General features: G+C 36.1%; 1 protein-coding gene across 2 annotated transcripts in view; it reads left to right on the top strand.

The window, feature by feature from the left end:
• Window positions 1-890: 890 nt before the first annotated feature.
• Window positions 891-27,541, top strand: part of LOC122402663 (breast cancer anti-estrogen resistance protein 1) — a 129,359-nt gene continuing 102,708 nt past the window's right edge. For both annotated transcript variants that reach the window (XR_006259535.1, XM_043405633.1), the window contains exon 1: window positions 891-1,235. Coding sequence is in view for 1 of the 2 variants with exons in the window: in XM_043405633.1 (XP_043261568.1) it covers window positions 1,191-1,235 (45 nt within the window). In the remaining variant the exon portion in view is untranslated. The remainder of the gene's footprint in view (window positions 1,236-27,541) is intronic.

Genomic DNA, 27,541 nt, shown 5'->3' with positions numbered 1-27,541 from the left:
AAGATGTGAAATTTTTCGTCAAAATTCAATAATTTCAAATCATTCTGGAAAAATTATTTTCGGTTGCGGAGGTCAATTACAAACATTTTTGGTGAACAAACATACCCCCAAAATTCTAACCATTTTCGAGAAAAAAATTCGAAAAAATGTGAAATTTTTCATCAAAATTCAATAATTTCAAATCATTCTGGAAAAATTATTTTCGGTTGCGGAGGTCAATTACAAACATTTTTGGTGAACAAACATACCCCCAAAATTCTAACCATTTTCGAGAAAAAAATTCGAAAAAATGTGAAATTTTTCATCAAAATTCAACAATTTCGAATCGTTCTGGAAAAATTATTTTCGATTGCGGGGGTCAATTGCAAACATTTTTGGTGAATAGACATACCCTCGAAATCCTGCGCATTTTCGAGAAAAAAATTCAGTACAGGCGGAACTTTAAATGTTAATAACTTTTTAACGATGGCTCCATAAACAGATTTATATTCTTGATTTTCGTCTTATTTTGGCCTCTACAATCTCCCATTAGAATTTCCCCAGAAGTGGCCGAACACTCTGCTCATTATGGGTTTGAAGTTTTCACAATGAATCATTTAATTGGCTACAGAGCGCAGAATAAAACTATTCAATACTTCGTAACATACAGAAAAAGAGGGCTCATTGATATGAGGAATCGGTAGAAATTGGAGCGATAATTCCCATGAGAATTCCTTGGAAGGTAGTCGATAGTGATTAAATTTCAGAAATGCCATGGTGTGCGCGTATGTCGGGGGATGATAGGTGTTCGGCGGTTTCCGTCGTCCCTCGGTCATGCTCGGCCTCAGCTACACCGCCCGGACCCGTCAGTCTCGCGCACGACTTCGCGGAGGAAGTACGTGTTCGTTCGTTCCGTCTCGTCGGCCTCTACGCGAAAAAAATCAATCGTATTTTTTTAAATGCCGAGTACCGAAACGATCATTTTATACCGTTAACGAGTGAAAGAGACGATCGATCGGTAAACGAGCAGTGCGTCGATGAAATTGTACAAGTGAGAAACGGTTAGTGCCTGGGTCTTTCGTGATCGATTCTTGTGTGTATCCTGTCAAGGTGTTTTCTTTCGTTCTCTTGCAAGGATATTATGCTACCGATCGCGTGTTCAGCAAGATCGTTTTGACTCGAGGGACAGTCGACCATAGATCTCCAGTAAAATGCTACCGCAGACTCCTGACATCATTCCTACAACACTGAATCAGGTAGGCAATAATTCGAGTATACATACCAGACTGGTTATTTCGCTGGTCTCGCGTCGTGACCTTCAACCTGAAAGTGTGCTTCTTTTGATACAGCCGTCTCTTGCTCGCGCGTGACAGCAAAATGCGGTTGTTTTATGTACGTCACACGCGGGGCCCATTGTTTATGTCTTCCACGAATTTCTTACGAGCTATGTTCACCGTTGAATTTTAGTTACGTTTTTTTCCGTTGTCGTAACATAAACTCGTTTCGTCGGTAAAGAGAAATTCGAGGAACGCTTCGACGTGACTCGCCACATTTTATCGTAGCTTTTGCGTATACGTGCGTTAATATCGGGAAAAGCGACACGGTCGCGTTCGATTTTATTGATTCGCCAACGTGACAAGTTCAGAGCAGTAACCGCGAAGTGTGTACCGATCGGCGAGAGTTTGTGTTTTGTGTCCCGCGTATCCTGCACTCGATCATTTTCACTCTATTTAACTGTCTTTCGAAAAACACGATTCGTTGTTGATACGAAATTGGTGAAAAATACTTAACAATTACCGATTCGTCGTTCGTTGTAATCGTATTATCGGAACAATGTGCCACTCCTGTCAAGATGGCGTGGAAAAGACAAATATTTGCAATTCGTAGTCGCCGGGTTCGAGAAGATCGTCGTCTTCTGGGAACAGAAAGTTCCTTATGTCGCGTCACGTTGTGTCAATATCGCACACTCATAATCGCGATTCTTTCCAACGTAATAATCGTCGGCGGTGCTCGGCGTTGGCCGACAGGTTAGTTCATCGATAATGTCACATGCGTCGATTAATCGAATTCCATTGGATCGTTTCGATTGCGCGATCCTGCCATGCGTACTGTTCGTTCGCGTGAACAAGATTCAAGCTTCCTGACTCGCTAAGGATCGTATTATATGATAAAGAATACCTCGAATTCCGTGTCTTATTCACGATTCGGGTTAAGGTTAAGTAGGATTACGTTTGGAATTATAGATCATTGTTAGGAATTAGACTCGTATCAAATTTTATTTTACCAGCAAAGATAATTCATGCATTTTTTCTTGTCGTTATTATTATTATTACAGTTTGTGTTTCTTTAGACATTTATCATTTTAATTTCATTGATTTTACATTTATACTCGTACGTGACAAATAGAGTTGGATAATTCAATCTTGTCACTTTATTCATAAAGTTATTTACTAAACCTTATTAAAGTAACAACATTGAATTATACCCGTGCACCCATATTAAAATGGTGAAGAGTGATTTTTGTTGAAAATTAAAAAAATTTTAGTAACTAATTCGAGTACGGTAATAGTTGCATAAATAGGACATCCTTGATATTTTCTAACCTCATGTGACCTTGAATATTAATCTGGCATATGTCGCGCAATGCACTCGAAGCTGGAAGCTTTGTAAAGAGTCACAAGCATCTTGGAAACTGAAGCTTCGAAGGCCTCGTGAGACATATGACAGAATAATGTTCAAGGTCACAGGAGGTCAGAAGCAAAGCACGTAACGAGCACTTGGAACATGTGGAAGACGGGTCAAGCGACGACTGAGGTCGTACAGTTTCGTTATAACTCTGCTTTCAGTGTGCACCGGGTCACCTTTATTTTCTTTGGTGTGTGACCTTGACCATTACTGTGTCGTAGATCGCTGAATTCGTCCCAACAGTTGCATTCGTGCAACATAAAGGGCAACGCGTCGAGTCTGTATGCACTGAGCGTTTAGTCTGACCATAGCCAGGCAACCATCATACTTTTCCAGGCCTTACAGACTACCCCACATAGCACACTCTTCAACCACATCTGGCAGGCACAAGATTCCACAATAGTATCCATTGTTTTGTTGTGGACAGTCTGGCTCGATAAATTTCTTACTGGGCTCATCTTTATCAAGTATTCTATTTCATTGCATAAACTGTAGACCAAGTGTAGGAACTTTCACATTTGAAAATATTAACAAATCTTTACTCTGAAATGCCAAAAAGGAAAACTAATGAATTTTATTTGGACTCTTTGAACCTTTCCTTCGATGTTAGACAATGATAACGGTTGCTATAATCTGATAAAGTTTTATGACACTGATAGTGACATTAATTCCATCGAAAAAATTGGCGCGTGTAACATCATCGAGTACAGCGAACGTTCTAGCCGTCGCGCGGGAGAGTCCCATTCGGATCGGTCTCATAGGTGGCGCCACTGCATCTCTGAACACATGCAGTGCTGGACATAAGTATTCACACAGCATGGTTGTGTGGTACAAATACTTGTAATTGCTAAATAAATTGATGTGAAAATATGCAAAAATATATACATATACATTCATTCACAAAACAATAACGAAAGTACTTATGTCCAGCACTGTACATACATCATGCAATTTGGTAATCTTTAAAAATTGATTTTCAAGTTGAGGGAAATAAAGGATAAGATCTATGAATGTTTGCAAGATTAAATAAATAAGAGCTGAAAGAAATTTAAGGATATACAGTTTACAATGGTGTGAAATGAAAATATTGCGAATGTGTTAAATAACCAAGTGGATACTATACGTTTATTGGCAGATTTCGTCCAACTTTCAGGACACCGATAGGCTTTCGTTCGCGGAAGGTGCGTGACGTACCTCGAGAGAGAATTCTTAAGGCGAGTCTTATCGATTACTTTGAAAGCTGACGTCAAACGTCGTCTCGTGCCGCATGACTGTAAAGGGAATTTGTTTTCAAAATAAAGTAATCGCGTGCGCTGTGCACGATTCCAGAAGTCAGTGGGAGGCGGCGTAACGTTCCAAACGCGAAAGATACCTAGCGTTTCTGCGATATTATCTTGCATAGCTGTGCCGCATAAGCAAACGTCTGAAATTCTAGGCTCGCGCATTTTTCAAACGCCATCGGAAATTTTAGATTTTTCAGTGTTCTCCAATCTTCTGTCTTGCAATCTAAACCGACATTGTCAACATTCTTATTTCGATAATAAATTTTAGTGACTGAAAAATAACTTGATCAAATAGTCTATACATAAGCCTGGGAAAAATGTTAATGGGAGATTCTGGAGACCAAAATAGGACGAAAATCAAGAATACCAATTTGTTGATTGGGGCTCCGTTAAAAAGTTATTAATGTTTAAAGTTCATACGTAGCTGTTCGCAGATTGCCGTTCCACAGGCGGAACTTTAAACGTTAATAACTTTTTAACGAAGCCTCCGTCAACAAATTGCTATTCTTGATTTTCGTTCTATTTTGCTCTCTAGAATCTCCCATAACAAAGCTTTTTATAACAAAATAACAACAATGAAACTGTAATTATTAGCATGTATTAAAACATATGCATACCTATAATCCTCCCTTTTGATTAATATTACCGACATAATCCAGCTGTCGTCGAATAATAATTCATCAACGAAACTCCGATAGGCCGAAACGTGAGCGCCGTGGAATTTCGTGGCTTTGCTTCTCATATTTTCATTGCAACGTCGTCATTTAGAATTTCTTCCCACGGTGAAAGAGAAAAAAAAGCGGCCATTAGAAAATCGCTGGCGCGTGAGGATTCTCGATTTTTTCGGATCGTATCGTAAAATATCTATAATATATATATAAAGGAAAAAAAAATTAAGTTTTATGGTTATGCCCTTTCAATGTGGAATTTTTTACGAGACAAGTGTTTGATTTTTTAATGGGTCTGTTAAAATATTGCGAATTCCATAATTGCTAACGCTGATTCGAAAACAATCGCAGGCATTCTGCGCGGACAAATGCGAAAAAGTGGGGAATTTATAATCGTCGTACGTCAAGAAGCGTTTGGTACGCTTTTCGACATCAAAGAACGCAAAGCCCAACAAAGCGCGATACCGCCAGAAGTCGCGGTATTCGTGACGAGAGGTCGAGCGCGGCATCGTTAACACATAACGTGATCGTTAACACAAAGCACGCGCCCAAAGAATACTAAATCTACGTCGTTAAAGTTCCTCGCTCTTTTCCACGACCAGAATCTGTATGCACCAACGTAGACTTTAAACATTTGTCAACACGTTTCTAGAATCACATTTCTAGACGCAATTTACTAATTTTTTTACATGTAAACGACCAATTAGGGTAAATCTGGCAATAGTCAGTCTCTTCGAAAATAAATGTCTGATAATTAAGAAGCAATAACAAATAAAATATACCAGTGGTCAATGTCTTCGACTGTCATGCCCCTAGCGGTGATACTATGAACTACAAAACCTCTTGTTCCGATGGCGATTGGCTAGCTAATATCACTTTACAGTCATCTTTAATTTAGTAACGAAAACGGTCGATCGAATCGAGTCGTGTACTATTGTTAAAATAAAATATCGTTCATATTTACCCAACGCGTCTGTTCGTGCTTATTGCTTCGATCACGTCGTCCCGTTTCTCGTCCATTATCCGTCACTTTAGCCAGCTTTCAAATCGTTCTCTTTCGAGCTAAACAGTTATCGCTATCCGTTCGCCTCATCGAAAGGATCACATTACGTTCTCGTTACGAGGGACGTCGTTTGAGGGTGGGGGAGATAGTTCGAGAATTCGACGTACTACTGTGTCGTCGCGTTGATCGAGGCTCCCTGGTTAATGAGATTTTGCGAGCTACCGTGGAAGAATTGGGGGCAACCATGGTCTGTGATTTTCAGTTTAAAAGCTTTCTATCTCTTTCTCTTTCTCTCTTGCTCCCTACCCTTTTGGTTTCTTTCGTGTCGCTTAATCTTGCGCCTTAATGTGTTTTAATTTACCGTTACTTGCACACGTGGCTGTCCAACTCGCGGAGAAAGGCGAATGCGAAAACGAAGAGGCAAACGCTGCTGCCCTTCTCTCGTTTTATGGACGCGTATACCGCCGATGGGGCGGGGAGGGGGCCAGCATACGTTTACCAATATGTCCGGCGCGAAGAGGGGGGAGGGGAATTCGGTACGGTGACACATGATTTGAGAGTCGTATGGTCGCGACAGGACGCAACTATCGAGATTTTATTGGAAAAATCGGGAATAACTGTAGCAACACGGGTAACGGTTACGAAACGTTCATTCTGAACAGGAATCGTACGCAGACCATCGAGAGAAACACATAACTTTTACTTATTTTAGATTCTGTTGAAATTCACATTTTTTGCTTATTAAGAGTATCCGTTCGTGTGGTATTTTTATGGGCACTCTTATTCTATAGCTTACTACATATTTGATATGTTTTAAAATCGTTCATCTCGTTTATTCTTTTCACTGATTAGCCAAGAACATTTATATTCAATTTTATCGACGAATATATAAATTTTCCGTTCATTTTATGGAAAATAGATAGTTTGAGAAATTTCGAAAAATATGTTGAATGGTGTATTCAACAATACTTTACGACACGTTTAACTGTGATTTTACTTACGTTTATGTTTATTTGCATAAATCGAAACTGGGACAAACGAGCTGAATAATAATTTAGTATTTTGCATATGCACTATGCACTTGAGAAAGAAAGATATCAGCAATGCAGCCGTGTTACCTTGCATCTGCATCACCTCACGTTTGAAAATGAAAGTGACATAAATTATTTTTATCAAATTATTATTATACGTTTTAGAAATCTAACTTGTATTACTAGTTAAATATATTCAATTATAATTGAATTGAATATGGAAGGCAATTGAGCAATACTAAAATTAATAATATCGTTGAATCGTTAAACTTATTCTGAGAAATGCTAAGTGTTATAGATGTGCAATATGTGCGTTATAAATTATCGATATGCATTGTAAACTCAGAGAAGTAACGAATGGTAATTATTAAATCAGAATACGATTAACGACATCGGGATAGGAAGAATTATTTGTTTTTATTTTCATTTAACAAACGACATACGATAATGTATTCGATGATTTCATTTAAATATATTTAAAAACGGTAATAATTAAATGATAAAAGTGGTTGATGCTGAAGCATAACATTTGTGAACTCGTTTGCATAACGAGTGAAGAAGTATTTCGAAAGATTTCTTTGGAATTACGTAACCACGACTTGTACGGTATTGGGAGAAAAACGCTAGTGGATTTCTAATCTAACGTGACATTGACCAGGGTGGAAAGGACCCCCCAGGTCGGGACGGCTGGAGAAGCCTGGAATCGATCGGTCTCGAGGCAAGCAACCAACCCCTATATCCCACCAACGTATACGTCTTTCAAACGCACCTTGGCTTCTCTATCTCTCTCTCTCTCTCTCTCTTTCTCTCTTTCTCCCTCTATTTTAATTTCTAATCATGTTTCATACAGACTGCGTTTGGCCACCCTTGAAAAACATTCTAATGGGAGATTCTAGAGGACAAAATAAGACGAAAATCAAGAATACTAATTTGTTGATGGAGGCTTCGTTAAAAAGTTATTAACGTTTAAAGTTCCGCCAGTACTGAATTTTTTTCTAGAAGATGGGTAGGATTTCGGGGGTAGGTCTATTCACCAAAAATTATTGCAACTGATCCCCGCAGTCGAAAATAATTTTTCCAGAATGATTCGAAATTTTTGAAATTTGTCGAAAAATTTCATACCTTCACAAATTTTTTTCTAGAAAGTGGGTAGGATTTCGGGGGTATGTGTAATGACCAAAAATAATTGTAATTGAGCCCCGCAACCGAAAATAATTTTTCCAGAACGATTTGAAATTTTTTAATTTTGTCGAAAAATTTGACCACTTTCCTCAATTTTTTTCTCGAAAGTGCGTAGAATTTCGGGGGTGTATCTATTCACCAAAAATGATTGTAATTGACCCCCGCAGTCGAACATAATTTTTCCAGAATGATTCGAAATTTTTGAAATTTGTCGAAAAATTTCATACCTTCTCGAATTTTTTTCTCGAAAATGGTTAGGATTTTAGGGGTATGTTTATTAACCAAAAATGATTGTAATTGACCCCTGCAACTGAAAATAATTTTTCCAGAATGATTTAAAACCTTTCATTTTCCCTGAAAAATTAAGTCGATTTTTCTTAAAATTTTGTTTTCCATTTTTAATAAATTTGTTTGACGTCCTACGGAAATTTTGTTTAGTACATTTTTGTAGGTATCCATGAGCTCCACTTCCATACTAAATTTCAATGGAATACATTCACTATTATAGAAGTTATGGACGTTTGAATATTGGGCCAGTATTATCAGGTTTTTTTCATTTTACGGGGTTAAGGAATAAGTTTTCGAATATTTTTACAATTTCTACATATACTTCACTAAAATACGCGTTGTTTGCCTTTTGAAACATTAAAATCCACCCATCCGTTCAAAAGTTATGACATTTTAAAGATTCGCATGAAATTTCAAGGAAGCATTTCTGGGCCTCACATTAGATTTTCGGTAAAGAATTTTTTTCTCGAATGTGAGTAGGATTTCGAGGGTATGTATATTGACCAAAAATGATTATAATTGACCCCTGCAATCAAAAATAATTTTTCCACAATGATTTGAAACCTTTCATTTTCCCTGAAAAATTAAGACGATTTTTTTTTTAATTTCGTTTTCCATTTTTAATAAATTTGTTTGACGTCCTACGGAAATTTTGTTTAGTATATTTTTGTAGGTATCCATGAGCTCCACTTCCATACTAAATTTCAATGGAATACATTCACTATTATAGAAGTTATGGACGTTTGAATATTGGGCCAGTATTATCAGGTTTTTTTCATTTTACGGGGTTAAGGAATAAGTTTTCGAATATTTTTACAATTTCTACATATACTTCACTAAAATACGCGTTGTTTGCCTTTTGAAACATTCAAATCCTCCCATCCGTTCAAATGTTATGACATTTTAAAGATTCGCATGAAATTTCAAGGAAGCATTTCTGGGCCTCACATTAGATTTTCGGTAAAGAATTTTTTTCTCGAATGTGAGTAGGATTTCGAGGGTATGTATATTGACCAAAAATGATTATAATTGACCCCTGCAATCAAAAATAATTTTTTTAGAACGATCTGAAATTTTTTAATTTTTTCGAAAAATTTCATACCTTCTCCAATTTTTTTCTCGAAAATGGTTAGGATTTCGAGGGTATGTATATTGACCAAAAATGATTATAATTGACCCCTGCAATCAAAAATAATTTTTTTAGAACGATCTGAAATTTTTTAATTTTTTCGAAAAATTTCACACCTTCTCGAATTTTTTTCTCAAAAGTAGGTAGGATTTTGAGGGTAGGTCTAATGACCAAAAATGATTGTAATTGATCGCTGCAAATAAAAATAATTATTCCAGACCGATTTGAAATGTTTTTTTTTTCGTCGAAAAATATAAAATGTTTTTTTTTTAAATAAAATTAGATGCTTTGTAATGTTTTACAAATTTTTTTTGAGACAGAGCTTTGTCCTAATGCGAAGAATAAGGCACCATCGCATACGCAACGATATATGTATCGTCGTTCGGTACTGAAAGGGTTAATATTGCAGCATTCTTACAGTTTACAAGTAAATGTTATTAATTATAATCTATCTTACTCCTGCTACATTCCGAGTCTTGCAATAAAATAAAAGAAGGTGTTTCGAATATGGTTTTATTACGAAGCCAGAAAAATAGAGAAAATTTAAATTAAAAGACGATTGATTAATTTTGTCATTTATAATCACGGGAGCAGTTACGCAAACGTGCCATTTTTATGTCGATTTTAAGTGGGCGCCCGCAGAATCTCAAATTTCCCACCGACCCCTATAAACTAGCTCCAAATTAACAAGAAATTAACTCCAACCTGTGTGTACTCGATCAATACAAATTTGATCGTACTTTTTTAACATCCCCCTTCTACGTTAACCTTTTCCCATCGAGTTAATGTCTTTTTATTTAATCAATGATACTGGCCATCAAACAGACGGGAAATTGGACTTTGGAAACCAGATTCGGTTCTTAATAGAACATAGCAATCAGGGTATTCTTATAACCCACGTAACATCGTTTACATTAACTGTGTTTGCTACCATTATTTCTGCTTTTTATACATATGCCTAATTCAATCAAAATGCATTTGGATGCAAATAACTGTTAAAAATAAATATTTTTATGTTAAAAAGTCAATCGAAGAAAAATAATTTCAAGTTAAAATTTAAAAGTACTTTGAATAAAAATAATGATTCCAATGCTTACGAGGATAACTGTATGTAAAATTCCGCGATATTTCTGGGACATCGTAACATCGAATAAGAACAAAAACACGCAAATGAAAGGTTCGCGGGTCGAACGACGAAGTTGAAACGAACATGGCTCCCATCGTGCGCCTTTAAATCGAAGAAACTGGCTGGAAGCAGGGGCGGAAAGATTCGCAAGAAGGAATTCTATTAAAACTTTTTTCCACGTCCCGTGTTCGCCAATATGGTGGACTTCCACGCAACTTCGTTTTTCGTCAAAGTTGCTGGTAGGAGGATCGAAGAGAGTTATGGAAGAGAATCGTGGGGGAAAGCCCGTGAGATTCGGCCGTTTCAGCGAAAGAAGATCGATTTCGTGCTCGCTTACTTTCACGAGCCTTCTATTGTCGTGCACGGTTACGTACGGTTGCGACGAAGCAGGCTGGAGTCTGACTACTTGTTGCTAACTAAACGCTCGACGTTTGCCGGGAGAGCGAGAACAATCGCCGCGCTATAAAGATTTCTCGCGAGCAATGGCGCAACAAGCTTCTCCCGCGCGAGCTCTACGGACGATAGTAGCGTTACCTTTGTTCTCTTATCGCCTTGTGACACGGTAATGCATGCTGGCAATAAATAGAAAGGGCTTGCCCCGTATCTACCAAACGAGGCCCCTCCACTTTAATTCTACCAAAGCTTTCGGTGACCCTCACCTGACCAATTGATTACCCAGTTCGTACGACGATCGTGCCAACGACTTTCCGATAATTCTACAATTTTCAACGACTGTTAAGGGGATTTATCGTAATCGATGTGGAAGATGACTACCTTATCTTCTTTAAAGCGACACCTACAATGTAATGTATACTGTTGTTTTGTTTTCGTGATTTAGTCATTCTAATAAAGTCGAAGTGATAAGTACACGTGTAAGACCTAAAATTCATTATATCCACGTTTAATACCAACGACAACGCGGCAACTTCTATTACCAATCTTTTGTAAATCCTAATTTGTTACAAAAAAATTTACTCATTCAAATCAATCTGGAAAAATTATTTTTGGTTCCGGGGGTCAATTACAATCATTTTTAGTCATTAGATATACCACCGAAATCCTACCCGCTTTCTAGAAAAAAATTCGAGAAGGTGCGAAATTTTTCAACAAAATTACAATATTTCAGATCGTTCAGAAAAAATTATTTTTTATTGCAGGGGTCAATTACAATCATTTTTGGTCATTAGCCATGCCCCCGAAATCCTACCCACTTTCTAGAAAAAAATTCGAGAAGATTTGAAATTTTTCGACGAAAAAAAAAATTTCAAATTGTTTAAAAAAAATTATTTTCGTTTACGGGGTCTAATTACCATCATTTTTTGTGAATAGAGATACCCTCGGAAACCTACGCACTTTCGAGAAAAAAATTCTTTACCGAAAATCCAATGCGAGTTCCTTGAAATTTCATGCGAATCTTTAAAATGTCATAACTTTTGAACGGATGAGAGGATTTTAATGTTTCAAAAGGCAAACAACGCGTATTTTAGTGAAGAATATGTAGAAATTGTAAAAATATTCGAAAACTTATTCCTCAACCCCGTAAATTGAGAAAAACCTCATAAAACTGGCCCAATCTTCAAACATCCATAACTTCTACAATAGTGAATGTATTCCATTGAAATTTACTATGGAAGTAGAGCTCATAGATACTTACAAAAATGTACTAAACAAAATTTCCGTAGGATGTCAAACAAATTTATTAAAAATGGAAAACAAAATTTTAAGAAAAATCGACTCTTAATTTTTCAGGGAAAATGAAAGGTTTCAAATCATTCTGGAAAAAATATTTTCAGTTGCAGGGGTCAGTTACAATCATTTTTGGTTAATAAACATACCCCCAAAATCCTAATCATTTTCGAGAAAAAAATTCGAGAAGATGTGAAATTTTTCGACAAATTTCAAAAATTTCGAATCATTCTGGAAAAATTATGGTCGACTGCGGGGGTCAATTACAATCATTTTTGGTGAATAGATACACCCCCGAAATTCTACGCACTTTCGAGAAAAAAATTCGAGAAGGTGCGAAATTTTTCAACAAAATTACAATATTTCAGATCGTTCAGAAAAAATTATTTCTTATTGCAGGGGTCAATTACAATCATTTTTGGTCATTAGCCATGCCTCCGAAATCCTACCCAGTTTCTAGAAAAAAATTCGGGAAGGTGTGAAATTTTTCAACGGGAAAAAAAATTTCAAATCGTTCTGAAAAAATTATGTTCGGTTGTGGGAGTGAATCACAATAATTTTTGGTGAATAGACATACCCTCGAATTCCTGCGCGTTTTCGAGAAAAAAATTCAGTACAAGCTCCACTTTAAACGTTAATAACTTTTTAACAAAGCCTCATTATATTTTGAATTGATTATTTATTAAAAAATCATTGAAAATCAAATACTTATACTTCCTGCTACGTGACCTACATAAAACTGTGAACAAACAATGATTATTCTTATGTGTAAATATTGTTTGTAGAAGAGAAACTTGTTTCTATGTTTTTTATCATATTTTATAATTATGTTATTTATACGATTTGCAATAAATATTGAAATGCAATTGTCATTACTTTATTTCGTAATATGGTGCTTTTTGAATTTTGTAAATATCGTTCTTAGTTTGGTTTTAATGAGCTTTTTCTCAAACCATAACAAACTCGTGAAATTGGCTCGGTATTCTTCGCATAGGCACCCGTTTTTCGCTTCGCACTAAAAGGGTTAAGCTACATAACCTAAAATTTCCTTTACTACTTATTTTCGTAGCCATGTTAAAATTCATAAATTCTATCCAAATTTATTTTTCTCGACGTCTTAAATTCAGAATGAATTTTTCTAGTATCATAATGGTAAATCCTGTCACCCATATAAAATGGCGGGCATACAGTAGTGGACATAAGATTTGGTATAAAAACGTTAAAAATTATTGAAAAAATTGTTCGTATCGCTTCTTTTTTCTACGTATCTTCATTTACAATATCTCATGTACACTATGTAAAATAAGTACCCGGAATTTGTAAATAAAACCATTTTAAATGAAAAAGGTTATGCCAGTAAATCTTTTAATGTATATGCTACGTTCATATAATACATAAATTATAGCGATTTAATCAGCGTCAGAATATGTTATTTTATTTAATATTAATCGCGATGTGATATTTACGTAGAAAAAATTAAATTACTTGTTAGATTGTTGGATACATATATATATAACGGTTTAATAATAATGAAGAATACAGAAGTGATAGATGTTGGTGCACGCAACAACGCACGACGACCACACAACGAACTCGGTGGAAAGCGACGCAACACTCATGCGCGCACACTCCTCTGCGCACACTCCTCTGCGCACACTCCTCTGCGCATACTCACAGGCGCACGCTACGGGATGTGTGACAAACTTCCATCATTACTCAACAATAAATATAAGCATATTCTATCGTTCGAATAGATCTTTTACCGACTGTGTTTAATATTGGAATTAAAAAATATCGGTAATTTCATTGAAAACTGAAAATATATTAACGTTGAATAGACTTTATCTGTTTGGATAATTTTGTGAAGATGTGACGAGAAATATAACGTAACCATTGCGATTGTATAGGTGTAGATCGTAACGCTGAATGCACGCAGGAAATTGTTACAGGGGTTAAGTGTCGATAAATAAAGCGGCCCGTCACGAGCCAATCAGGCTAAACTTTACGTTCTATTCCGTTTGATAGCGCGTTTGTCTTTCTAGATGCCGAAATCAATTGAGGCGATACGTTGAAACAGAAGTCGTTTCGTTTCTGCTTCCCGCCGGAGATCTCATTCATACAATGTCGGGATAAATCGTAAAACATTCCGTTAATCGCCCCCGTGGTAGAAACTCGGATATCATTCGCGTTAGAATTGAATAACGGTCGTAAAAATAATTGTTTCGTTTAACCCTTTAAGGAGTGGAATTTTAATTCGCCGGCAGCTCGATCGATGGCGATTTTCCTCGTTTTCGCGCTTTCGAGACCTACAATATTGATCGTCCAATTTTTCAAAATATTATATTAATAATTACGTTAGTGAAAAAAGTGAATATTTTAGATACTTGGAAAGAAATTAAGTATTCGTTGCTACAGGCTAATAATGATTTCTAACGAAACTACTTTCAGCGGTGGATTTGGTATAAAAACGTTATAAACTATTGAAAAAATTGTTTGTTATCTTCATTTATAATATCTCATTTACCTATGCACAAAGGCAGAACATATATTTAATGAAAATCTGATAGCTGAACAATATCTCCTTTTCCAGAACACTTAAGGACATATTGCTATATTTGTGAAAAATTCGAGCATGAAAGCTTTGAAATTGATTTTAAAATAACAAGACTATCCCCAGATATACCAATAAAGAGAAACGATATTTTTCTAGAATACGAGCACAACCTTCTATCGCGATTTCTTTAGCGAGCAGAAGCAGTTAAACGATCTTGTTACACACGATCGATCAATTACGATTACGCTTTCAAGGGACAGGATCATACGATCTGTTCAAGCACGGCGTTACTACCCGGTGAAGTATAAAGTTACCTGATCGATCAATCGTCCCTAAGAGTATCGTTACACGTATGTATTACATTTCGTAGTGTAATATTGTGCTCGAGCGTGAGATTTCGAGCAATTGAACTTACGCATCGCGGATGAAATAACGGTCTGTCTAAACATTTGAACCGCGATTATCGATCAAAATTCTAACAATAAGTGCACCGTTGCTTTAAAAACACAAACATACTGAAATAATGTTCATTCGATTGCAAGTAAGAAATATACAAAACAGAATTAATTTTTTTATGACTCCGCTAGGCAGAGACGGTCAAAATACTTGTATAGACATAACTTTTGAATAACGAATAAAAGATAAACAAGTGTTTAGCCGTTGCACACAAATAAAAATAAGAATTTCATTTATAGAATCAAATAAAATAAATTACCTATTATTTCAATAAAATTTTACCCATCTTTACTGGCAAATTTTCGTGTTTGTTGTCAAATGTATGTGTTTAACCCTTTTATGCGAAGAATACCGAGCCAATTTCACGAGTTTGTTATGGTTAGAGAAAAAGCTCATAAAAACCAAACTAAGAACGATATTTACAAAATTCAAAAAGCACCATATTACGAAATAAAGAAAGAATAAAGTAATGGCAATTGCATTTCAATATTTATTGCAAATCGTATAAATAACATAATTATAAAATATGATTAAAAGCATAGAAACAAGTTTCTCTTCTACAAACAATATTTACACATAAGAATAATCATTGTTTGATCACAGTTTTATGTAGGTCACGTAGCAGAAAGTATAAGTATTTGATTTTCAATGATTTTTTAATAAATACTCGATTCAAAATTTGATGAGGCTTTGTTAAAAAGTTATTAACGTTTAAAGTGGAGCCCGATACTGAATTTTTTTCTCGAAAACGCGCAGGATTTCGAGGGTATGTCTATTTACCAAAAATGATTGTGATTGACTCCTACAACCGAAAATAATTTTTCCAGAACAATTTGAAATTTTTTTTTCCCGTTGAAAAATTTCACACCTTCCCGAATTTTTTTCTCGAAAGTGGGTAGGAATTCAGGGGTATGTGTATTCGCCAAAAATAATTGTAATTGACCCCCGAAACCGAAAATAATTTTTCCAGAACGATTCGAAATTTTTGAATTTTTTCGAAAAATTTCACACCTTCTCGAATTTTTTTCTCGAAAATGGTTAGGATTTTAGGGGTATGTTTATTAACCAAAAATGATTGCAACTGACCCCTGCAACTGAAAATATTTTTTCCAGAATGATTTGAAACCTTTCATTTTCCCTGAAAAATTAAGAGTCGATTTTTCGTAAAATTTCGTTTTCCATTTTTAATAAATTTGTTTGACGTCCTCCGGAAATTTTGTTTAGTACATTTTTGTAAGTATCTATGAGCTCTACTTCCATAGTAAATTTCAATGGAATACATTCACTATTGTAGAAGTTATGGATGTTTGAAGATTGGGCCAGTTTTATGAGGTTTTTCTCATTTTACGGGGTTAAGGAATAAGTTTTCGAATATTTTTACCATTTCTACATATTCTTCACTAAAATACGCGTTGTTTGCCTTTTGAAACATTAAAATCCTCCCATCCGTTCAAAAGTTATGACATTTTAAAGATTCGCATGAAATTTCAAGGAAGCATTTCTGGGCCTCACGTTAGATTTTCGGTAAAGAATTTTTTTCTCGAAAATGCGTAGGATTTCGAGGGTATGTATATTGACCAAAAATGATTATAATTGACCCCTGCAATCAAAAATAATTTTTTTAGAACGATTCGAAATTTTTGAATTTTTTCGAAAAATTTCACACCTTCTCGAATTTTTTTCTCAAAAGTGGGTAGGATTTTGAGGGTATGCCTAATGACCAAAAATGATTGTAATTGATCGCTGCAAATAAAAATAATTATTCCAGACCGATTTGAAATGTTTTTTTGCGTCGAAAAATTTAGGCACCTTGGTCTGGGTTAGGTCTGGATTAGGTCTGGGTTAGGTCCGAGTTAGGTTTGGGTCAGGTCTGGATTAGATTTGGGTCAGGTCTGGGTTAGGTCTGGATTAGATTTGGGTCAGGTCTGGGTTAGGTCTGGAAGAAAAATTAGATTTTCGGTAAGAAATTTTTTTCTAAAAAATGCGTAGGATTTCGGGGGTATGTGTAATGATAAAAAATGATTGTAATTGACCCCTGTAACTAAATATAATTTTTTTAGTGTGATTTTAAATATTTCTATTTCATCTAAAAAGTTCAGTACCTACTCGTATTTTTTTCTCAAAAATGCGTAGGATTTCGGAGGTATGTGTATTTACCAAAAATGATTGTAATTGACCCCTGCAATCGAAGATAATTTTTCCAGAACGGTTTGATATTTTTTAATTTAATTGTTAATAACTTTTTAACGAGGCCTTAGTCAAGAAACTGATATTCTTCATTTTCGTCTTATTTTGGCCTCTAGAATCTCTTATAAAAATTTTTTTAAAACGATATATCGTCGTTCGGTACTAAAAGGGTTAAATTTTACTTGTGCTAAATATTATACGGTTTCGATCCGTCAGTGAACGTATTAAGGCGAAAATGTTGCGATTCGTGAATGAAGATACGTGTCGTAATGAACCTGGATTGCAAAACATTACGGATTGGACGTGGAATCGATTTGAACGTGCCTCGAGTTGGAAATATTTCTCGTTTCGACGTACACGCCGAAGAAACGCTTATTGTTTGTGTCCACGTACGGCCGTGCATAGAATATTACACCTGTAACAACAGGAAACGAGCAGTATTATCGGAATCGCGAAGCGTGCGTGACTACATTCGGCTCCCATTCATAATAATAATTGTACGTTAAATTCCGCGGCATTTCTCTGTTCGCTTTTCACCGTTTCTTTGTGCCCACGCTTCGTTCATGCATCATTCATTTGGTCACCCATACTCTGCCCGGGGAGAAATTATGCTCGATGAATGACAAAGGGAAACGCATCGACGATAGCATCGCGTAACTTGGAGATTACTGTAATGTTCGTTTATAATCTCGACGCAATCATCACCTGCGCGATACCGCGACCAAAGAAACGATTGTTTGCGTCTGATAGATGAGATTCTTCGGAAAATTGCGAAATAGTTCTTGGCTAGAAGTGAGTAACGATAAATTTTATGAAAAACAAGGAAGAACTACATTTTTATTCAATACAAACTTAACAATTTATTTCTGAAGATGTTATTGTTATTATAAACTTAGAAAAATAAAATACATAAACAAGAGAAATATATGCAGAATTCTGATTCATTTTCGCTAGAAGAATCCATTTCTGAATAATCACTCTTGCTTTTGTCAGAAATCTGGGGTTAAAAAGCAATTTATCGTATCATCATTATTATCATATTATACCAAAAATGAAAGCTAGCAATGTGATCGAGTTCACATGTACTTGATTCGTGCATATTTTCAAGCACAAATCAAAGATTTGAGAAACTATAAAAATATTGTTGAAAGCTCGATACGAAATATTGAAAACTATCGAACGTGGAGGAAGAAGAATTACACGTGTAGGGACACGAAGCATCGAAAGGGAAATGCACGCACATATTTCTTAGGTCCGAGGAAGATATCGGGGCAAGGATGTTGAACAGAGAGAGGAGGGTCGGTGTACACGGACGTCTATCAATTTTATTGCGCCATTATCGATAAGAAAGCCCGTGTTCACTTGTGCTCGGTGGACACTTTAAGCCGTGTCGCGTGAAACGCGTGAAACGAACGATTACTGGCATCGAGAGATTTATTATCCGTCATCGTCGAAAGATACACTGCGGAGCATAACTATAGCACCACTAACACATTTAACATTTCCGACCTGTAAGAAAATAATTTGAAACAACCAATTATATAGTATGAAAAAGCATTGTTGTAGTGTCTGAAATAACTCAGTCGTAGTTGGCGTAGTGAATAAATAGTTTAATATTGGTATATGAATTACAAAAGAAAGAATTGGCTCGCCTCGTGGCGATTCCTCAACTCGCTCGCTGTCCGCCGCGTGGCGCTGCGACTACCCAGGGTTGTACTGAATTTGTTACGCGATACTACTAACAAGGAACCATCGCGAACGGTCCGGCTTCGATTTTGATGAAACTTTGTACACTTATAAAGCAGCCAAAAATAATCGACACGTATTTTTTTTTTAGATGCGGTAACTCGAGTTTAAGGGGTGAAACCACCCCTTGAAGTTTTGGCTCGAAACGGCTATCTCGAAAACGGAAAGACATACAAAAAAATTGTTAATGGGCGAGGTTGATGGTTTCTTATGTACAATAACATGGTGTTAAAAAATTTAAAAAAATACAATTTGTTTATAACAAAAAAAAATTTATTAACTTAATTTTTCATTTTATTGAAATTTTCATAATGACAAAAAATGACGAGCATTTTATTCCAAATCCATTGGTATGCGATTTTTTAAAATTGCCTCTTACAGTTTTGCAGATTTTGATGATTTACGTCTTGCGCGCACATCCATTATGGTAGTAGCCGTTCTAACTTTGATTTTAATGAAGCACTGTAGGCTTCCACTACTTCTAGAGGACAAAATCGGGAAAAATACAAGAATACCAATTTGTTGATGGAAGCTTCGTTAAGAAATTATTAACGTTTAAAGTTCCGCCCGTACTGAATTTTTTTCTCCGAAATGCCCAAGATTTCGGGGGAATGTGTAATGACCAAAAATGATTGTAATCGACCCCTGCAACCGAAAATAATTTTTTCAGAATGGTTTGAAATTTTGTAATTTTGTTGAAAAATTTCACACATTCTCGAATTTTTTTCTCAAAAGTGCGTAGGATTTCGGGGGTATATATATTGACCAAAAATAATTTAAATTGACTCCCGCAACTGAAAATAATTTTTTCAGAATGGTTTGAAATTTTTTAATTTTGTTGAAAAATTTCACCCATTCCCGAATTTTTTTCTCAAAAGTGCGTAGGATTTCGGGGGTATATATATTGACCAAAAATGATTTAAATTGACTCCCGCAACTGAAAATAATTTTTTCAGAATGGTTTGAAATTTTTTAATTTTGTTGAAAAATTTCACCCATTCCCGAATTTTTTTCTCAAAAGTGCGTAGGATTTCGGGGGTATATATATTGACCAAAAATGATTGAAATTGACTCCCGCAACTGAAAATAATTTTTTCAGAATGGTTTGAAATTTTTTAATTTTGTTGAAAAATTTCACACATTCTCGAATTTTTTTCTCAGAAGTGCGTAGGATTTCGGGGGTATATATATTGACCAAAAATGATTGAAATTGACTCCCGCAACTGAAAATAATTTTTTCAGAATGGTTTGAAATTTTTTAATTTTGTTGAAAAATTTCACCCATTCCTGAATTTTTTTCTCAAAAGTGCGTAGGATTTCGGGGGTATATATATTGACCAAAAATGATTGAAATTGACTCCCGCAACTGAAAATAATTTTTTTAGAACGATTTGAAATTTTTTTTTTTTCGCTGAAAAATTTAGGCACTACGCCCTGTCGATTTTTCTTAAAAATTCGTTTTTCATTTTTAATAATTTTGTTTGACGCCCTACAAAAATGTTGGCCAATACTTTTTTGTAGGTACCTATGAGCTCTACTTCAGAAAAAAGTTTCATTGAAATATATTCACTATTGTAGGAATTGTGGCTGTTTGAAGATTGGACCATTTTTATGGGGTTTTTCTCATTTTGCGGGGTCAAGGATCAACTTTTTGCATATTTTTCGAATTTTCGCATATTCTTCATCAAAATACGCGTTGTTTGCATTTTGAAATATTAAAATCGTGCAATCCGTTCACAAGTTATGATGTTTCAAAGATTCACATGAAATTTTGAAGAACATTCAGAAAGATCACACATTAGATTTTTGGTAAGGAATTTTTTTCGGTATTTCTACGTATTCTTGATTAAAATACGCGTCGTTTGCATTTTTGAAAATTAAAATCCTTCAATCCGTTCAGAAGTTATGACATTTTAAAGATCCGCATGAAATTTTCGGACAACATTTCTGGCCATAAATTACATTTACGATTAGGAATTTTTTTCTCGAAAGTGCGTAGGATTTCGTGGGTATATGTATTGACCAAAAATGATTGTAATTGGCCCCCGCAACCGAAAATAATTTTTTCCTGGAGGATCTGAAATTTTTTAATTTAATTTTTTAATAACTTTTTAACGAAGGCTCAATCAACAAATTGATATTCTTGATTTTCGTCTTATTTTTGCCTCTAGAATCTCCCATTAAAATTTTTCCCAAGGGTGGCCGAACACCCTGTATACTGAGCGCATACCCTATTGCACCATTATACCAGTGTCGCTTGTAGGTAGCTACGGCACTGCCGTGCCGAGGTAGGCTAGCGAAGGCCGCGTGGCAGTAAAACGTCGTGTACGCGTTGCCAATACACATTTTTACGACCTGTGACAAGTGAGAACGGCTTCTACACTTCTGTTGGGCAGTTTCTTCTTCAGAAATGTCTGCAGAATCAGATCCTGTGTATAGATTTCGTGTCAGGTAAAGAACTTTCCGTAAATATGCAAAAGTATTGTGTATAAAGTACGTACTTCGACACTTTTTCAAACCATGGCGATCATTTACAACCGTTCAAAAGCACAAAATATTATAACTATCGATGTTAGCATATTCAGGGATCTCTCCTCTATCTTTTAAGATCAAGTGGAACTGTCTGATGTTTTTAATTTTCGCGTAATACCTCGTTTTTTCCCAAAAATTGGACGTTTTCACAAAAACTCGTGTTTTTCGAAAACTGAGGGTGATACAGCAATTCCATTTTCGCATTCGTGTTTAGGAAACAGAGCTATACAAGAATCACCTAGTGGGTACGGAAAAAAAAAATTCGTGTTGAACAGTTGTTAGAATATATGTAGCAACGCGTAAGTACGAATGTTGCGGTGGCGCTACTGGTAACAGACTGCAGAGGTCCGTGGGATCGTAACCACGCTGTGCTACCTTATTATAAAAAAGAAAAGGGGTGTATTATATCCATAAAATAAAATCTTTGCAACAGACCGTTCGTTAGTGTTTATTTTTAACAACAGTGTTATCAGACATTTATGTTAGAAGACCGTGAGTAGTGGGTAAGGGCAGACTGTTGTTACATTTTACTGTCCTCCGCTCACTTGAAGTCCCGCGTGACGGCACAGGGGCAAGGGGAGTCGGACCGCCCATTTATCTGTCTCGCTCACTTGCTCTCAGGCAGTCCACATGTGTGTGTAACTGCCGCGACGAATAGCGAGCTAGAGACCAATGTGTGCGTGGGAATACGTGTGCCCCTTCTACTTCTCCCGCATTCCTTCCGCGGGGCTTCAAGTGAGCGAAGGACAGTACCCATGTTCCGCTTGTTTTGTAAGCGTGGAGGCATTGCGTGGTTGGTGAAAGGAGAAATGGGCGCGATTCGATAAAGAATGTCTATCGTTTGAGAAAAGAACGCTAGCATTGTAGGAAGATCCTAGGACAGAATGTTCTTAGAGCGAGGCCAGTGACCCATCCATTGTGCACCCTTGGCACCCCTACATAAAATATTTGGACAGAACTTCCGGGCCGCGACATACCGGTGCCAGGGACTGTCTCGTCTCTCTTTCTCCGTTTCGATCTCGATTCCTCGGCGGCTCCTTTGACCCCCTAGTCTCGTGTCTTCTTTCCTAGTCGCTTCAAAGGAAAGTTTTCGATGCTCTGGAACAAGCTTGATTCCCTCTAGCTGGACGATCACAAATACGAACGTCCCGTTACGCGAGTACGAATGAATGCTATAGCTGCTCTGGAAACACTTACACGTGGATTTTCCAATAATCGATCGGTTTTGCGTTTGAATTTACGAGGGAAACACTCGATCGTGTTTCCAAAGAATTTAAACCTCCGAGAACCGATTTATTGCCACTGGTTTCGAAGTTGCGCAAACTTTAAATGTTTCTCGTTCACTTTATATTCGATGAAAGATCGTAACAGAATTTATAGCGTTTTCTTATCGTAGCAAATGTTCCGATATGCAGAATATTTCTCTATAGCAACTCGAACGACGGTATGAATTTTATTCTGTTAGAAATAAAGCGCCATTTGTTTCTGCGTCAGCTAGAAAAGCTTGGCGTTCATTCGAATCCCCAAATTCCCACATATTTTGAAAATTAAAGTTAAACTCAACACTTTTCCGCTAAATTCTATATGTTTAATAAAAGGCAAATAAAGTTGCCCAAAGAGAAAATGCAAATTAAATGGAAAAATGGAAAAATAAAGCCATTGTTTTCTAAGGTCGTCTTCTGAAGAGCTATTTACTGTTAAATTCACACAGTAATTGTTCTAGATTTTAATTGAAAATCGTTTTGGACGGTATAGCCGGGAATTTGGAATCTATGGGGGATTTAGGAGACGAAGCACAACATAATCCATGGCGATGTTCCCACGGTCTTCGAGATTCTTCGCACACGCGAGCATTTCTGTGTATATCTGTCTTGCGTGGTACGATTTCAAGGTGTTCAGGACCTGTCAGAGTATACAGGGTGCGTCAGCGAGCCTTTTAAAAAAGATTTCGATGCCCGATACACGATTCCAAACCATAGTGCGTCCTCCATTCTCTTCAGACGGAAGACACCATTCTACAGGTGTGAATTAAAATTCGAGAATTTTCGAATAACTTTTGCACAACATGTACTTGTACATTCTCAAAAATAAGAAAACAATAAACTGTTTTTCTTTCGTTAAAGGTCACTTTTATAATGGCGTCTTTGTAAAAGTAAACGCATTCTTTTACTCTTATTTATCATTGATATATCAATAATAATCACTTAATTATTGTGTTTTATTTTCGAGTTCCTTAAAAATAGTGCTCTGTTTTGGAAAAATTTGTTGGAAGAACGAAGAAACTATGAGACTTTTCAATACGAGAGTTTCACTTTGTTATTCATCTTTTGAGGATACATAGAAATTCGTTCGATAATAATATGATTAGGTTATTTCGAAAAGCAGGTTCAGGTGACTTGAATTAACTATCTAAAATTTTCTTTTAAACTGACAACACTTTAAACGGAAGTATCAATTTTTTTCATTTTTTTGTGTTCGAAAAATAGAATAACATGTCAGATTTTAATATCCCTATTTATTCCCATATATGAGAACGATTCTTGATTAGTGTGATTGTAATCACGGTGTGAAGCAAAATGAAAAAAATGACAGTTTAAATTTTAATATCGCCTTTTTTTCGAAAATATAGTGGAATTCGATGAGTAAAATAGCGGAGGAGGGGTGGTAGGATTAACCAGGGGGGAAATTCGTATCATAATCGCGTGAGTTCGCGACGTCGCGTGTAAACGTTCTATTTATATGCGCCGCTAATTCGCGTGGAACGCTGGCAAGGAAGATTCCAAGGCGAGAGGAAGAGAAAACGCGGTGGAAAAGGACGATAGGATGATGGTAGACCGCGTAGGTTGCAATGTGAAGAAGAATGAAAAAGTAGGACCGCCTACGGCAGCTAACCGTGCACCTGCTCTATATACGCAGGGCGCGTCAGCCTCGAGACGAAATCTCTGCACTCTCCTGATAACCCAACCAACCAGATTGCATCTGCAAAACAATCACTATATCCTATAATATTATTCTTCAGGCTGAAATCGACACTTTTCTTTCGCAAAGATTAACGTTCACTTTCTTGACTCTTTGACTCGTTGGCTGGCAGAGATATCTCAAATTGTCATGATGCAAAATAAATTTTAGTGACTGAAAAATAACTTCAACAAATAGTGTGAAAGAGATTCACGGCAGGTTATCGAACGTGCACCAAATAAAGTGCCTCGGGTTTCGTTATAACTGATTTATTATATGAAAGTTTAAATTACAACGAGGCAACGCGAGATCGAACAAACAACACGAACAAAGGAACAGATCAGACAGACAAAAGAAATGAAGATGTGCCCGACACCGGGTGGCGCGTTTGAAGCCCGTGTATCGTTTATTCTAACAAATAGCCTATAATAAGCCTGGGAACAATTTTAATTAACAAATTTCAGATCGTTCTGAAAAAATTATCTTCGATTGCAGGGACCAATTAAAATCATTTTTGGTAAATACACATACCTCCGAAATCCTACCCACTTTCGAGAACAAAATTCGAGTAGGTACTGAACTTTTTAGATGAAATAAAAATATTTAAAATCACACTAAAAATATCATATTTAATTACAGGGGTCAATTACAATCATTTTTTATCATTACACATACCCCCCAAATCCTACACATTTTCGAGAAAAAATTTCTTACCGAAAATCTAATTTTTCTTCCAGACCTAACCCAGACCTGACCCAAATCTGATCCAGACCTAACCCAGACCTGACCCAAATCTAACCCAGACCTAACCCAGACCTAACCCAGACCTAATCCAGACCTAACCCAGACCTGACCCAAACCTAACCCAAACCTAACCCAGACCTAACCCAGACCTAATCCAGACCTGACCCAAATCTAATCCAGACCTAACCCAGACCTAACCCAGACCTAATCCAGACCTAATCCAGACCTAACCCAGACCTGACCCAAATCTAACCCAGACCTAACCCAGACCTGACCCAAATCTAACCCAGACCTAACCCAGACCTAATCCAGACCTAACCCAGACCTGACCCAAACCTAACCCAAACCTAACCCAGACCTAACCCAGACCTAATCCAGACCTAACCCAGACCTAACCCAAATCTAATCCAGACCTAACCCAGACCTAACCCAGACCTAACCCAGACCTAATCCAGACCTAATCCAGACCTAACCCAGACCTAATCCAGACCTAATCCAGACCTAACCCAGACCAAGGTGCCTAAATTTTTCGACGAAAAAAAAACATTTCAAATCGGTCTGGAATAATTATTTTTATTTGCAGGGATCAATTACAATCATTTTTGGTCATTAGACATACCCTCAAAATCCTACCCACTTTTGAGAAAAAAATTCGAGAAGGTGCGAAATTTTACGAAAAAATTAAAAAATTTCAGATCGTTCTAAAAAAAATTATATTTGATTGCAGGGGTCAATTATAATCATTTTTGGACAATATACATACCCTCGAAATCCTACGCACTTTCGAGAAAAAAATTCTTTACCGAAAATCTAACGTGAGGCCCAGAAATGCTTCCTTGAAATTTCATGCGAATCTTTAAAATGTCATAACTTTTGAACGGATGGGAGGACTTTAATGTTTCAAAAGGCAAACAACGCGTATTTTAGTGAAGAATATGTAGAAATTGTAAAAATATTCGAAAACTTATTCCTCAACCCCGTAAAATGAGAAAAACCTCATAAAACTGGCCCGATCTTCAAACGTCCATAACTTCTATAGTAGTGAATGTATTCCATTGAAATTTAGTATGGAAGTAGAGCTCATGGATACCTACAAAAATGTACTAAAGAAAATTTCCGTAGGACGTCAAACAAATTTATTAAAAATGGAAAACGAAATTTTAAGAAAAATCGACTCTTAATTTTTCAGGGAAAATGAAAGGTTTCAAATCATTCTGGAAAAAATATTTTCAGTTGCAGGGGTCAGTTACAATCATTTTTGGTTAATAAACATACCCCCAAAATCCTAACCATTTTCGAGAAAAAAATTCGAGAATGTATGAAATTTTTCGACAAAATTCAAAATTTCGAATCGTTTTGAAAAAATTATTTTCGGTTGTAGGGTTCAATTACAATCATTTTTAGTGAATAAACATACCCTCGAAATCCTACCCATTTTCTAGAAAAAAATTCAGTACAGGCGGAACTTTAAACATTAATAACTTTCTAATGAAGCCTCCATCAACAAATTGGTATTCTTGATTTCCGTCTTATTTTGGCCTCTAGAGTCCATCATTACAATTTTTTCTAGGGGTGGTCGAACACCTTGTATAACGGAATAGCGTCGAATGGAAAATTATTAAAACGTACTCTACACTCTGGATGCATACATCGACGATAAGATTAGATAATCTGAGAAGAAACGTTTATTCAACCTCGAATCGATACCACGAAAAATTTATAAGCTCGATACGGATAGCGATCTCGAGTGCTCGATATCGTTGCGATGGTGAAATTTTAATAAAATTATATTTAATATTCTTGTTATTCGATAGATTAACAATCCTTTTGATTTTTTCATTTTTTTTATAGGAAACTTATTTGATGATACGTAATTTAATCAGTTTTATTCGCAAAATAAGAAGTTTATACTTTTTATTATAAAAAAAAAGTCTTTGGAACGATCAAGTAAATGAAACTTTAGATTAAAATATCTACCCTTGTTCAGCGCTTATATTGATTTATAATTCGCGATTGTTTCAAATTATATTAAATTTAATAATCTATCTTACTGTTAACACAGTACGGTTTACACGTGACATTTTATTCGAATGTTTGAGATTGTAACCTCGAGTCTAACTTTTGGTTTATTCGAACTTTCCCGCCAGAAATGCTACCCTTAATTAAAGTCGTTGATGATTTGACGCATAATATTATTGTTTTTTTTTTTTTATCAATAAAGAATAAATTCGTACGAGAAATGGCCAAGCATCAAGCATAATTATACCAAGTGAGTAGTACTTGTTACGATACAACCTGTACGAT

The sequence above is a fragment of the Colletes gigas genome, unplaced genomic scaffold, assembly GCF_013123115.1.
Source record: "Colletes gigas isolate AHSC1104 unplaced genomic scaffold, ASM1312311v1 Colletes_gigas_Sc00038, whole genome shotgun sequence".
NCBI lineage: Eukaryota > Metazoa > Arthropoda > Insecta > Hymenoptera > Colletidae > Colletes > Colletes gigas.
This window is presented reverse-complemented; position numbering and strand designations above follow the sequence as displayed.